Source organism: Pseudonaja textilis, chromosome 1 (genome assembly GCF_049901715.1).
Source record: "Pseudonaja textilis isolate UNSWEBS1 chromosome 1, rPseTex1.2, whole genome shotgun sequence".
NCBI lineage: Eukaryota > Metazoa > Chordata > Lepidosauria > Squamata > Elapidae > Pseudonaja > Pseudonaja textilis.
Genome location: NC_141990.1, coordinates 137583324 through 137596079, shown reverse-complemented (window position 1 = coordinate 137596079; position 12756 = coordinate 137583324). Strand labels below are relative to the sequence as shown.

General features: G+C 35.6%; 1 protein-coding gene across 2 annotated transcripts in view; it reads left to right on the top strand.

Moving 5' to 3' along the window:
* WDR35 (WD repeat domain 35) overlaps positions 1-12502 on the top strand; it is a 34731-nt gene extending 22229 nt beyond the window's left edge. For both annotated transcript variants that reach the window (XM_026695322.2, XM_087917572.1), the window contains 9 exons: positions 1260-1463; positions 2338-2484; positions 2847-2979; positions 3940-4050; positions 7405-7569; positions 8450-8590; positions 9602-9758; positions 10204-10444; positions 11079-12502. In XM_026695322.2, the coding sequence (XP_026551107.1) occupies positions 1260-1463; positions 2338-2484; positions 2847-2979; positions 3940-4050; positions 7405-7569; positions 8450-8590; positions 9602-9758; positions 10204-10444; positions 11079-11232 (1453 nt within the window). In that variant the 3' untranslated portion in view covers positions 11233-12502. The remainder of the gene's footprint in view (positions 1-1259; positions 1464-2337; positions 2485-2846; positions 2980-3939; positions 4051-7404; positions 7570-8449; positions 8591-9601; positions 9759-10203; positions 10445-11078) is intronic.
* The last annotated feature ends 254 nt before the right edge of the window (positions 12503-12756 follow it).

The following is a 12756-nucleotide window of genomic DNA, read 5'->3' as shown; positions in this document are numbered from 1 at the left end:
AAAGAAAGGGTACAATGTGCAGAGGTGAAAATTGGGACTAGAAAATTTTTGAGATTTCTTACAATTTTGATTTTGAAGGATAAATTCAATAGGACTATAGATGCTTCAAAAATAAGTTTGGAAGAATTATACACACAACACTTTTAGCTACTTATTACGGCATGCCACTCTCTTTTCAAATTTGACCGTTAGCTCTCACATCACAAGAGGCAGACTTCAACCAAAAAGTTTGAAATCGTGAAGCTTCTTGTGGAATACTGTGATAGCCATCGCTAAGCAAGATGGTAGAAAAGTGCAATCACTTTGCCTATCAACAATACACCAGGCTATCCCAGTTACTGAATCATTAAGGGAAGTACTTTCCTGCCAGCTTCCCATAATCAAGTCAGTGGGAAAGCTGGCAGCAAGTTGCAAACCCCACACGTTGCTGGGTGAGGAAGGGAGCAAGGGGATATATGAGAAGGTCTGGTCATGGGGGTATGATGCAGGGGTGTGAGGGTACAGCACAGCTTGGGGAGGGTCAGGGTGTTTGTGCAAAGGCCTCAGTACCACTTCAATTTTCAGCCCAAGAGTCAAAAGGCTTCTGAAGCCTCTCCATAACAAAAAACCTCCCTTTTTACAATTAATTCAGGGTATAGTCAAGGTGACTGGAGGGAGCTGAGCGTTTACTAGCCAGATGCCCTTCCTGATGCCTATGTGGAGTTTGTAACAGATATTTTTTTTTCTTGTGCCCTAGAAGAAAAACATCCTCCACTACCTAGGATTGAATTCAGTCTTCTGATTGGGAGGCTCGGAATCATCATCAGTAGGCCACCATGCCAGTCGCTTCTGAAGCCTCTCCATCTGGCTGTAATGTAATGCCTGATGCCAAAGTCCACTTGGATTTCAGCACAGAGCTTTTTCAGCTTGTGCTTAAAGAGAGGAGGGATCCTTTTAGAAAGTGACGATCATTTGTGATCTTCCCTGTCAGCTTTCCTATTGACTTCCTGGGGAAGCCAGCAGAGAAGATGATCACTTGAACACAGGGCATTTACCAACTGGTTGTAAGTGTGAATGCATTGCCAAGTGCTCAGATCTTGATCACATGATGGTGGGGCATTGTAATGGCCATAAGTTGAGGACTGGTTCATAAATCTTTTTGTTCAGCACCACCATAACTTTGAACAGCCGCTGAACAAAAGTTCATAAATCGAAGACTACCTGTATTCCAAATAAAGATGATGTCTTATGTGGATATAAAATATGTGTACTTTATACAGGCGTCTATTGGCTGAAACAGCTCTCCAGAAACTTGATCTTCACACTGCTGAGCAAGCTTTTGTACGCTATAAAAATTACCAGGGTATTAAGTTTGTAAAACGCCTTCACAATCTCCAGAGTGAAGCACTTCGGCAAGCTGAAGTGGCAGTTTATTTTGGAAAATTTGAAGAAGCCGAAAGAATGTATTTGGACATGGATAGAAGGTAATTGCTGTAGATAAATTTAATTATCCGAAGCATATAATAGCATTTGATGGAGGGAAGACATGTTTTTAAACTGATTAATTTTAAAGTGTGAATGCATACATAAATTACATTTCCCAAACTGAACTCCTTAGAAGGACTAACAAGAACATGAAACATGAAGAAGGATTACAGAAAGGTCAAAATAGCCAATTTAAATTTGCATCATTCAAATGTTTTGCTTGATATAAAGAATAAAGAATAACAAAAGCAGCTTCGTGTTGTTTCTCCCTTCAGGCTCTGCTCCTTTTGTACATGTGTGTGACATTTTGACTGATGTACAGAACAAGTGGAGTTGTGGTACAACAACACAAACACCGCTTTTGTCATTTGCCCACCCAATTGATTATCATCTTTGTTACTTAAAGCTGAATATTTTGTACAGCTGTGACATAGTTTTACAAAATACAGAGCATTTCTAACCATAATCCAATAATTTCTAAAGCTGGTCTTTGTAAAACAGGCCATTGTTATTGCAAATGATGCCAAAGCCAAGAAGATGAGATCTTGAGTGTCCACTGAGATGAGACTTGAAACAATACTCTCTTCATTTGCTACCCCTTTTCCCCCATTCAGTCATGTCTGATTCTGGGAAACTACCTAGACAAGTTGTGAAGTTTTCTTGTCAAGTTTTCTTTCTTCAGAGGTTTGCCCTTGCCTCCTTTCTAGAGCTGAGAGAAAGTGAATGGCCCAAGGTCACCCAGCAAGCTTTGTACCTAAGATGGAACTAGAATTCACGATCTCCCAGTTTCTAGTCTGATATGTAACCGCTACGACTAAGCGTAAATAGCATTGTTTTCCTTTTGATAAGGTTGCCTATTTGTCACATTTACAGAGACCTTGCAGTTGACCTGCGAATGAAACTAGGCAATGGGTTTCGAGTAGTGCAGCTGTTGCAAACAGGCTCAGGCCATGGAGACGACAGCCTCCTTGAACAGGCGCACAATGAAATTGGAGAGTACTTCGCAGATAGACAGAAATGGTATGCTGGTAACTTCCAGTTGTAACCAATTGTGATTGTGACTGACTCAGATGGAGCATTTTTGCATTTTGCGGTGCAAAGGATAAAAATGGAATAGAACCGTGTATTTCCCTGATTGTAATTTAAATTAAAGAAATTGTTTTCAAGGAAAATAAGGAATTATTCTTTTGATAAACCGAAGTACAAAGTGACTCTAATGCAAAATCTGTTAACATTCTGTTACAGAATTATAAATAACTGGACATTTTTTTCAGAAATCATGCCTTTGCTTGATTACACCCTGAATATTCATTATACGTTTAACAATATTCACAAATCATCAGCCATTTATACCCCCCTCTTTTTTTTTTTAACCATTTTAGGGCGAATGCAGTTCCCTACTTTGTACAAGGCAGAAACCATGAGCGTTTAGCTGAATGTTATTATATGCTGGAAGACTATCAAGCATTAGAAAATTTGGCTAACTCGCTTCCAGAAAATAACAAGTTGCTTCCAGTGAGTATAAAAATCAGCTTCTTGGGGTTAGTTACTGTAAGTTGCTTATCTTGAATATAATCGATTAAGAGCCATATAATGGCTCAGTGGTTAAAATGAAGTCTTGCAGGCTAAGAGCAGGCTAATCTACCTATAGCTAGGAATTCAATCTTGAACGGCTCAAGGTTAGCTCAGCCTTCCATCCTTCCACGTTTGGTAAAATGAGGACCCAGATTGATGGGAGCAATATGCTGACTCTGTAAACCACTTAGAGGGCGCTGTAAAGCACTGTGAAGTGGTATTTAAATGCTATTGCTAAGTTCTGGGAGAATTGTTTCTGGTTATATATGCTTATGACTGTATTCTGTGTTTTATTGATTTAAGCAAGTTTTTTATCTGAAAAAATAAATGCTTGTGGTCTGATTCTACTGAGGGTAACAAGACTGAAAACATAAACAGAAATTTTAAAAACTGTTTTAAAATTTTAAAGGTTGTTTAAATGTGTTGTTTCTCATGTTGAAATGGAAATCTAATAAAAAATATAATGCCATCCAATAAACATTAAAAATGATATTTTTAATCATACATGACCTTTAAGATAAAAATAACCTCAGCCATATTCTTAACACATTTTTAAGATTGAATACCCAGAGGGGCTGTGATTGTGAAATGGCTATAATAAAAAAAGCAGCACAGCATGGGTTATACTTTAAATTTATAAAACTTGATATGATGTTAATTGGGTATACTTCTATAAGTATATAAAAAATATAAAGAATTAAACACTGCAAAAGATGGTAATACGGTAATAATTCCCCTGATTAATCTTGGTTATCAGTATATTACATTTTGTATTTGTCACGTGCCAAATGAAGTTCTTTGCTGTCACCTGCCACAGTCAATTTGTTAGAAATTAAAGAGTTTTGATATTGTATGCTGCTACTCTTCTATAATGTAATAATACCTTTCTATATCTTTTAGGATATAAGCCATAAGTTTGTTACTGTGGGGATGAGTGAACAAGCTGTAGCTGCCTTTCTGAAATGTAACAGACCAAAGGATGCAGTAGATGTCTGTGTTAATCTCAACCAGGTAAAAAGCATAATATAGGAGACAGTGTTTAGGGGAGCTTGTTCATATTAATTTAATGGTTGCTTTCAATATAGCTTCCCTTGCAGCTTCAACTGGCAGCTAAGAGATTGAAAATACAATAAAATATAACAACCTAGGAATTTATGTATCCTCATATTCTGTGTCTCTAATGGCCGATTCAGAAATGACATGAGAAATATATAATCCGTTATCTTAATATCTAAAAGTAGGTAGCATGTTTGGAAACATAGTTTTCATCAGGGACCAGTCTGAGAAGCTTAAAAGATTTTTTTCATGGGCCAATCCCCAAATATCAAAGATACATTTCAGCTATTTTTGAGGGGAGTACACTGATTCTCAGACAATTAACGCTGAGAGAACATTTAATGTTTTCTTCCATGGTTCCATTCAAAAGCTCTTGCACAACTAATTTTAGAAACGTAAAGGAGGTCCAATCTAAGTATCTCCTGTCTCACATAGTTTGGCTACTTGTTTAAAATATGTTGTTCGAGAGTGGGGAGAAAAGATACTACAGCTAAACTATGGGAGAGTAATCCATGGATATGCATCCTCCTGCCTCCATCCCATTTGTAGTCTCAAAAGCACCCTCTGTATCAGTGGGGATAAAATATTTAATCAAACCATTTTGGGGGAGTTGGAAGAATATAAAGGAAAAAAGGACCCATCTTGCTGTCTTAAATAACCCAAAACTTGGGTTCCTCCCCCCATTTGGTGGGGAATGCTAAGGGACAAAATGTGTAAAAAACCAATTTCACCTCTTAAAAACTCTCATCTCCCTAAACGATAAAACAGCTGAAATTTACTGATTGTATCAACCATATCCCTGCTTCCCTATGTGACAAAAAATATTACATTCAAAAGTAGGTACTACAGCAAGTACTGTAATGATACAGCAAGTACTGTAATAGACAAATATTAAAAAATGGAGATTCGAGCTGGAATTACATTGTTAGTTAGGAAAGAGATTAATGCAGTAGCAACACAAATATATATTGATTCTCATGGGCATTTTATTATTATTAAACTTCTTTTCTTCAAGCAGCTCGTTTCTCTCCTTTTGAGAATCTCAATTACTTTATCCAAACTTAGTCTTGTTGGTTTTTCATTTCCTTTCAACACATTCTCTCCTCTGTATATTTATTTTGCAATTCAATCTTCATTCCTTCTCGCTATATGCCTATACCATCTTAATGTATTTCTTTTGTACCAGTCACTCACACATACACACACACACACAAAATACGCACTCTCTTTCACTCTGGTCCTGTTTTCCTTAAGTTTATTACAGCCACTATTCTCTTTGTGATGCACCCCAGTCTCTGCTTTCATCTTACTTGATGTTTTTCCTCGCTTACCAAATTCTGATTTTCACATAAAACAATGGACAGAAGCAGGCTGTTATACACAACCTTTCCCCCTCCTTCTGATAAACATTCTTTCTACCGGCACTTAGTTAACATTCTGCTAAGGTACACAAATTAATGCATGTACAGGTGATCCTTGGGTTATGTCCATTTGCTCAGCGACTGTTCAAAATTACGATGGTGCTGAACTAGGGATTTACTAGTCCTCAAATTTCTAGTTGTCACAGCATCCCTGCGACATGAATGTTGCTGAGTATCAGTTTCCATCATTCCCTGCCAACTTCCCACAAGCAAATTCAGTGGTGAAGCCAGCAGGAAGTCAGAAGTCATGGCCATGTGTAGTCCTTACCTAATGACTGGAAATTCAAGAACAGCCATCACTAGACAACATTTATGTGTTTATGACATTGTGCTTTATGACCAGTTTACTTAGAAATTCCAGTCCCAACTGCTGTTGTAAGCCATGGACTACTTATGCTCTATTTTTGCCATTGATATATTTTATAATCATTTGTTCCATTTTTCTGTTAGACTAAAAGTTAATTTTCAGATCCATATCTTTGTTGTATCTAACATTTGTCTAGCAACATGTCATCATTTGCATTCAATATGTACAATCATGTCCTGACAAATATATCTTTAATATTACCATAATTATTTCTTAAACATTTATACATAAATGCATTTAACTACTGAAGAAATATCACACATAGTTGTATTATTTTATGTTCCAGGTTGAACCATTCCTTAGGCTTTCCACATGTATAAGAGTAGTACAGTAGTATACTGTAATACCCTTAACCAATCAGTAAGCAACTACAAGGGTATATTCTCACAAAATATTATGTAATAAAAGCCTGTTCTGTTTATCATGATTTCTCTAATCCAACAAATGTACAATAAACTTTTTTTCAATAGAAAAGAATATCTGTAGCTCACAGTTTAGTGATAGAGCCCATATAACAACCAAACTCAGATAACTCCAAGGCCTGTAAGCTTTCATTCACACCATCATCCATCTTCCTGTGATTTCAATTGCTATTTTGGGTTTTTTAAATTAAAAACCCAATTCCAGCTCTAGTGATGCAAATAGTGAATTACAGGTAGTCCTCAAATTATGACTGCAGCTAAGACCAAAATTTCAGTCATAAGTCATGATAGTCATAAGTGGAAGCACCCACATCATTGGGCCCAATCTTACAGCTGTTTTTATGATGGTTGTTAAGCAAATCATGCATTAAGTCTGAATCCATTCTCTCAGATGAGTACTTTTTTGTCAGAAACCAGCAAAAAAATTTTTTTACAAATGATGGTCATGTGACTATGGGACTGCAGTCATAAATGTTAGCCAGCTGCCAAGTACCCAAAATGTGAGGTTGTGACTGTATGTGTGACATTTTATGATGGTGGGAAGTGCTTTACAATCCACAAGGCACCTTTTCCAAGGCTGTCATAATGCCAAATGGTTGTTAAATCGAAGCCTCCCTATATGCTATTTAAGCTGTCACCTTATCACAAAAGACAATTCTTCCATTTAAAATACCGTTTAGAAAATCTCTTGTAACTCCATGACATTTAGTTATCTTAAGAAGCCATGTAAAAGGACATAATAACTTTAAATCTTACAGGTTTACTCAGCCTTCTATCCTTCTGAAGTCAGTGAAATAATAAGATTATTGGGGACAGTAGCCTGACTCTGTAACTGCTTAAAGAGAGAGATACAGTACTGTGAATATAACTCTAAGTGCTATTGCTATAGAACATGTTTGTTTGTTTATTTATTTACTTTCCCACAACTCTGTTCCAGAAGATTACAGCCCCAATATTTCCCAACAAAATGAAATGTTCCCATGACCTAGTAATCTTAAATTCTCCTAGATTAATTTCTTTGATAAGAGACTACATTTATTTAAGACTTGGTCCTAAATTTAGATTCGCATTTATTAATGGTTGTTGCTTTTTCTTCTAGTGGAGTAAAGCTGTTGAACTAGCTAAGGAACATAACATGAAAGAGATTGGTTCTCTTCTAGCCAGATATGCGTCTCAGTTATTGGAAAAGAATAAACCTCTTGATGCTGTTGAACTATATCGTAAAGCCAATTATTTCTTTGATGCTGCAAAACTTATGTTCAAGGTACTGTTGTTAAGGGATATCTGGACAAAAAAGGGAGAGATAGAGTAAACAATGAAGTTTTAAAAATATCTGGTGGAATAGATTCTTCTTTTTCTGCTGCAGAAGATTTAGGGCATGTTTTGGCAGATACAAATGTCTACTGGTGTATTATGGAGCATACAGTAGCTTGATGTTAACTATTTAAGAAATGGACAGTTTTTATTCATGGTAGATTTTTCACTTTGCCACTGATGCTTCTATTATTAGGAATACAGTAAATATACACATTTCTCTTGTCTTACTATATATTTTATCTATTAAGGCCTTTATAGGCGTAAAGAACATTTGGTGCACATCATTAGCATTTATCAGTTTGTTCAGCAATAGTTGTATTGTATTGAAATAGAAACTGCTTTTCAGCTTGTTTTTTCCTATATTTTTCTGAGACTCCAGGCCATGAGCATGAATGTGGTATTTTCAACATACAGTTTTTTGGATGAAGTCTTATGAAGATACCTTTAACGTTGTATGCCTGTGATATTAAACTTGATTAAACTTACTTTTCATATACAAATTAACATTTGGTTCCTAACTAAAAAAAAAAAGCTGCAGATGTTTTTTACTCCCTCCAAAGAGATCCATATTATTCCTGTTTTTCTATTCTGCAACAGTGTTTGTTATGGGTCATATTCAACTTAAAAAGAATACAAAAAAGGCTTTGCTTCCAGGCAAGAGAGAAAATTGTTAAGGGAAAAACAGTTTGGAGTATTGTCAGTTTTTCACAAATGTCTGAGTAGGATATAAATCTATTTACTGTGCAAAATACTTTTATAGCCTTAGTTTTCTATATGGCATTGTAATTAGAAAATAAATCTAATTTGTAATGTTTGTCTTTTTAAAGATTGCAGATGAAGAGGCTAAAAAGAGAACCAAACCTTTACGGGTTAAAAAGCTATATGTCATGTCGGCTTTACTTGTTGAACAATACCATGAACAAATAAAAAATTTGCAGAGAGAAAAAGTCAAAGGAAAGACTTCAGAGGTAAAATTTCAGAAGGCTTCATTGACTCTATTGGGACTGCAAGGAAGACCTATCAGTATAGAGTTTTGAAGTAATTTCTGTAATGTGACAACTCATATTTCCTATCAATATTATCCAAAAATATTTAGAACACCCTTTGGAAAATGGTCTTACAAATGCATCCAGTCAAAATTATATGTCAAAATAGCATAGATTCCTCACCATAAGCATTTTGGAGTGAGAAATTAGTATCTGCAAGATGGTGGACACAACATTACGGACCATGCCCTCCCCCTTTTTGCATGTTTGTAATAATTGATGCACAATCAAAACACTCCATGCTCATCATCTTGCAGAAGCCACTGCTGCTCCTTACACAGTTTTCCTATGTTTACATCTTCCATAGAAAAAAGGAAAAATCACAGAATTTCCAATGATACTTCTCCCTTAAGAAAAATTCTAATTAGTAGGAGGGAAACCTTAGATGAAACAGCTTCTTGGTCCCTTTTATTGACATTCAGTTGTATATAGTGTGGCCTCGCCCTTGTGAAATGAATTGGTTCTGTGCATTGGACCATTATCCAAGTAAAAAGCCATGGGGACACACTGGTTAGAATGCAGTATTGCAGCTCTAATTCAGCTCACTGCCAGCAGTTCAATTCTCACCGGCCCAGGATTGACTCAGCCTCCCATTCTTCTGAGGTCAGTAAAATTAGGACCCAGATTGCGGGGTCAATATGCTGATTCTGTAAACTGCTTAGAGAGGGCTGTAAAGCATGGTGAAGTGGTATATAAGTCTAAGTGCTATTGCTGTTGCTAAATATGTTTGGTTTTTATGATGAATGTGTAATTTTAAAAGTAAACATGGGCTTACATCCCTTTAAAAGCTTTTCCTGTTTATCTTCGCCGCTGTACAACTTAATATTGTTCATGAACTACATTATTACAATGCATGAAATGCACACTAACTTAATGTAAATAATAGGCTTGCTATCACTTGTTTACTTTCTTTTATTACATCACTTACGCCAGGCTACTTCAGCCCTAGCTGGCTTGTTAGAAGAAGATGTTCTTTCCACAGACAGTCGCCTGATCGATAATGCTTGGCGAGGAGCTGAGGCTTACCATTTTTTCATACTTGCCCAAAGGCAGCTGTATGAAGGTTATGTCGATACAGCAATGAAAACAGGTACAATGCTGGCCTTTTTTCACTTTGGATTCAGGGGGCAATTTTTGCATTACGTATCCAGTCTTTAAGCAAATGTTTTCAATTTCCTATTCTGTATATCTAGCAAAATTCTTTCCTCAAAAGATACCCTACTGAAATCATTAAAGATCTAAAACTCTTAGCCTGAATCATTTATGGCTATTGACTACTTAAGTAGTCAACTATTGTATTCCGGATGTTGAACATTTTTCTTCCAGTTTTGGGATTTAGTATAGATCTTAAGAGTTCTCTTCTAGGCAGATCTTTCCTGTTGCTTGTATTAAACCACTTCATACTGTGGATCACAACAGTTGGGTGCCAGCCAATGGTTTCAATACATTAACATAGGAGTACTTATATAACAAAAACTGCTTATTTAATTTAATAGATGGATATGTTCTGAATCTATTGCTTTCTACATTAACAGCTCTTCATTTGAGGGATTATGAAGACATTATTCCTGCAGTAGAAATCTATTCCCTATTGGCTCTTTGTGCGTGTGCGAACAGGGCATTTGGTACCTGTTCAAAAGCCTTTGTTAAACTGGAATCTTTAGAAAATCTTAGTCCAGACCAGAAGCTACAATATGAAGAACTTGCCCTGCAAATATTCACAAAACACTATCCTAAAGATAGCAAAAAATCAGACTTGGATGGTCTACTTGAAGAGTAAGCATGGTGTTTTTTTCTTGTAATTACAATACAATATCCTGAGTTTGCTGGAAATAAGTAGTGCAGCAGTAAAACTGCTTTTTCCCCAGCAGTTCTGTCTGTTCCCAAAGTCTATTTGGATTAAGGGAGAAAAACGTGGGAGAAGGGAGAGAAGCGAATTCTCACTTTGCACTAATAGTTGACTACCATTATTTAATGCTTGATAATAAGTGAGCATATTTGGAAAACCAAATATTGTTGGATTTGGAAAACCAAATCCTCCCTCATTAATTGGTATTTGCATTTTCTGTAAAGATAGTCTCAGAATCAGAGAATCCCATAGCAATTTTCCAAACAATTTTCCTGGAAATATTTATCACATATATAAATTGGAATTCCTTGCAGAATATAAATTAATCTAGGAATAATACTCATTTTGAGGGCATTCGTCTTACTTGCACGCTGCATTTTTCATTTTAAAAATAATTGTATTGCAATTCAAATTTCTTCATTTTTTTAATCAGTCATATCTGTTGCATGCTGACAAAACATTTGTAATCCATGCTTGTAATCTTAAATTTGACTGGATGGCTAATATAGTTCTATAACATTCACATCTTGTGATGCTGTTTTTCTTCCTTGTGTTTTATAGGGGTGAAGGAAAGCTTCCAACGTGTGTTGCTACAGGAAGGCCCATCACAGAGTATCAGTTTTGGATGTGCAATATATGCAAGCACTGTGTTCAAGCTCAAGAAATCAGCAACTATAACTTCTGCCCACTCTGCCACAGTTCGGTGGCCTATTAAATTATGCAGGTGAAAACAACCATCTGTGGCTGTTAATGTAAGCATTTGCTCCTGGTGGGACTGGAATGGGGAAAATTCCTCTCAGAATAGCTTTGTTACATCCTCAAAAGTTGTCCCAGTTGAGCCTAAAATTTGGGAAGCAAGGGACAACTACAGGGGAAAGCAAGGGGCATTAAGAAATAGATCCTGGTCTGTCTTTATGCATTAATTACAAATATACATGGTCTGAAATATTGAAGGGAGTTATGAAGAAGCATAAGCACCCACACAAGAGCAATTAAGTCTGTATACTTTTATAAAAAAAACTAATTTGAATCCAGCTTTAAAATAGGCAACTAGGGAAGGTTTTTTTTAAGTGAAAATAAGGATTTGATATAAACAAATATTTGCTTTCTTGAGTCAGGATCACTTTTGCACTGAAGTTCAAAATAATATATGTATAAAATAAATACAGATAAGGCACTTCTTCAGCTCTTCACTGAAAAGATATCACAGTTTAGTCTACAATTTTTAAATATGGGTATGTAACCCAAATAAAAGGCATGGGTTGGTTCTTGCTACACTTACAGTCTCTGATCAGCTGTTTAAGCATTGATGGCAGAAGTCCAAGCCTTCTGAAATAGCTTACATTTTACATACAAGGTTCTCGGTCAAATTCAAGGCATGGCCTCTTCTGGGGAAAGGCTGGGAGAGATCTGTAACAAGAGGAAATACTTGATTCAGAATATTTAAAGCCTATTACCCCTTTTGCTCACTTTTTCCTGCTCTGACCTTCCTTCAACACTTTGCTTTTATTCATAACATTATCTCCAAAAACAGCAAAGAATTTAGCAACATTAACTACTGAAGCAAAACAGCATAGCGAACAGAAGTTTTGTATAAAAACTGACTTAAATTTTTGATTACCTGAATGTTTAATAGAAACGTATTTCTTACATGGAAAAGATTATATATTTGTACATAACTTGCTCCATAATTTTGTTTAGGTTCATTGTGTTATATGAGAAAATAACTGTTTCTTTTTAAATCAATATTTATATAACCTACCTTTCTTTTCTGTAATAATATTGAAATACACTGTTCAAAGAAATCAATATTATATTTTTCCATGAAGAAAAAACAACTGTAACTGTAGAAAACTAAATGATAAAATGCATAAATAAAAATATAAAATGGTATGGACAAATACATGGTTTATTACATAAAATATCATTACATATATTATCCTGAATTTATTTAATAATTAAAATAAATTCCAGATGTATTCTCAGTTTCCTGTTCTGTTTGTATATTCATTTCATGGTTCGTGTTCATTTCAAGTTCCTTTTTTTAATAAATTAAACATAAAAACTTGTGTGTTTCTGTTTTACACAATCAGTGAATATATTGATGTGTATGTCTTCCACTATGTAAATTACACCAGATTACACCTCATTGAGCAATATATAACCACTGAAAATTAATTACAGTTCAAACCCAACTCTCAAACAGTCCACAGCAGTCCTAGCACAATTTCTACAATTA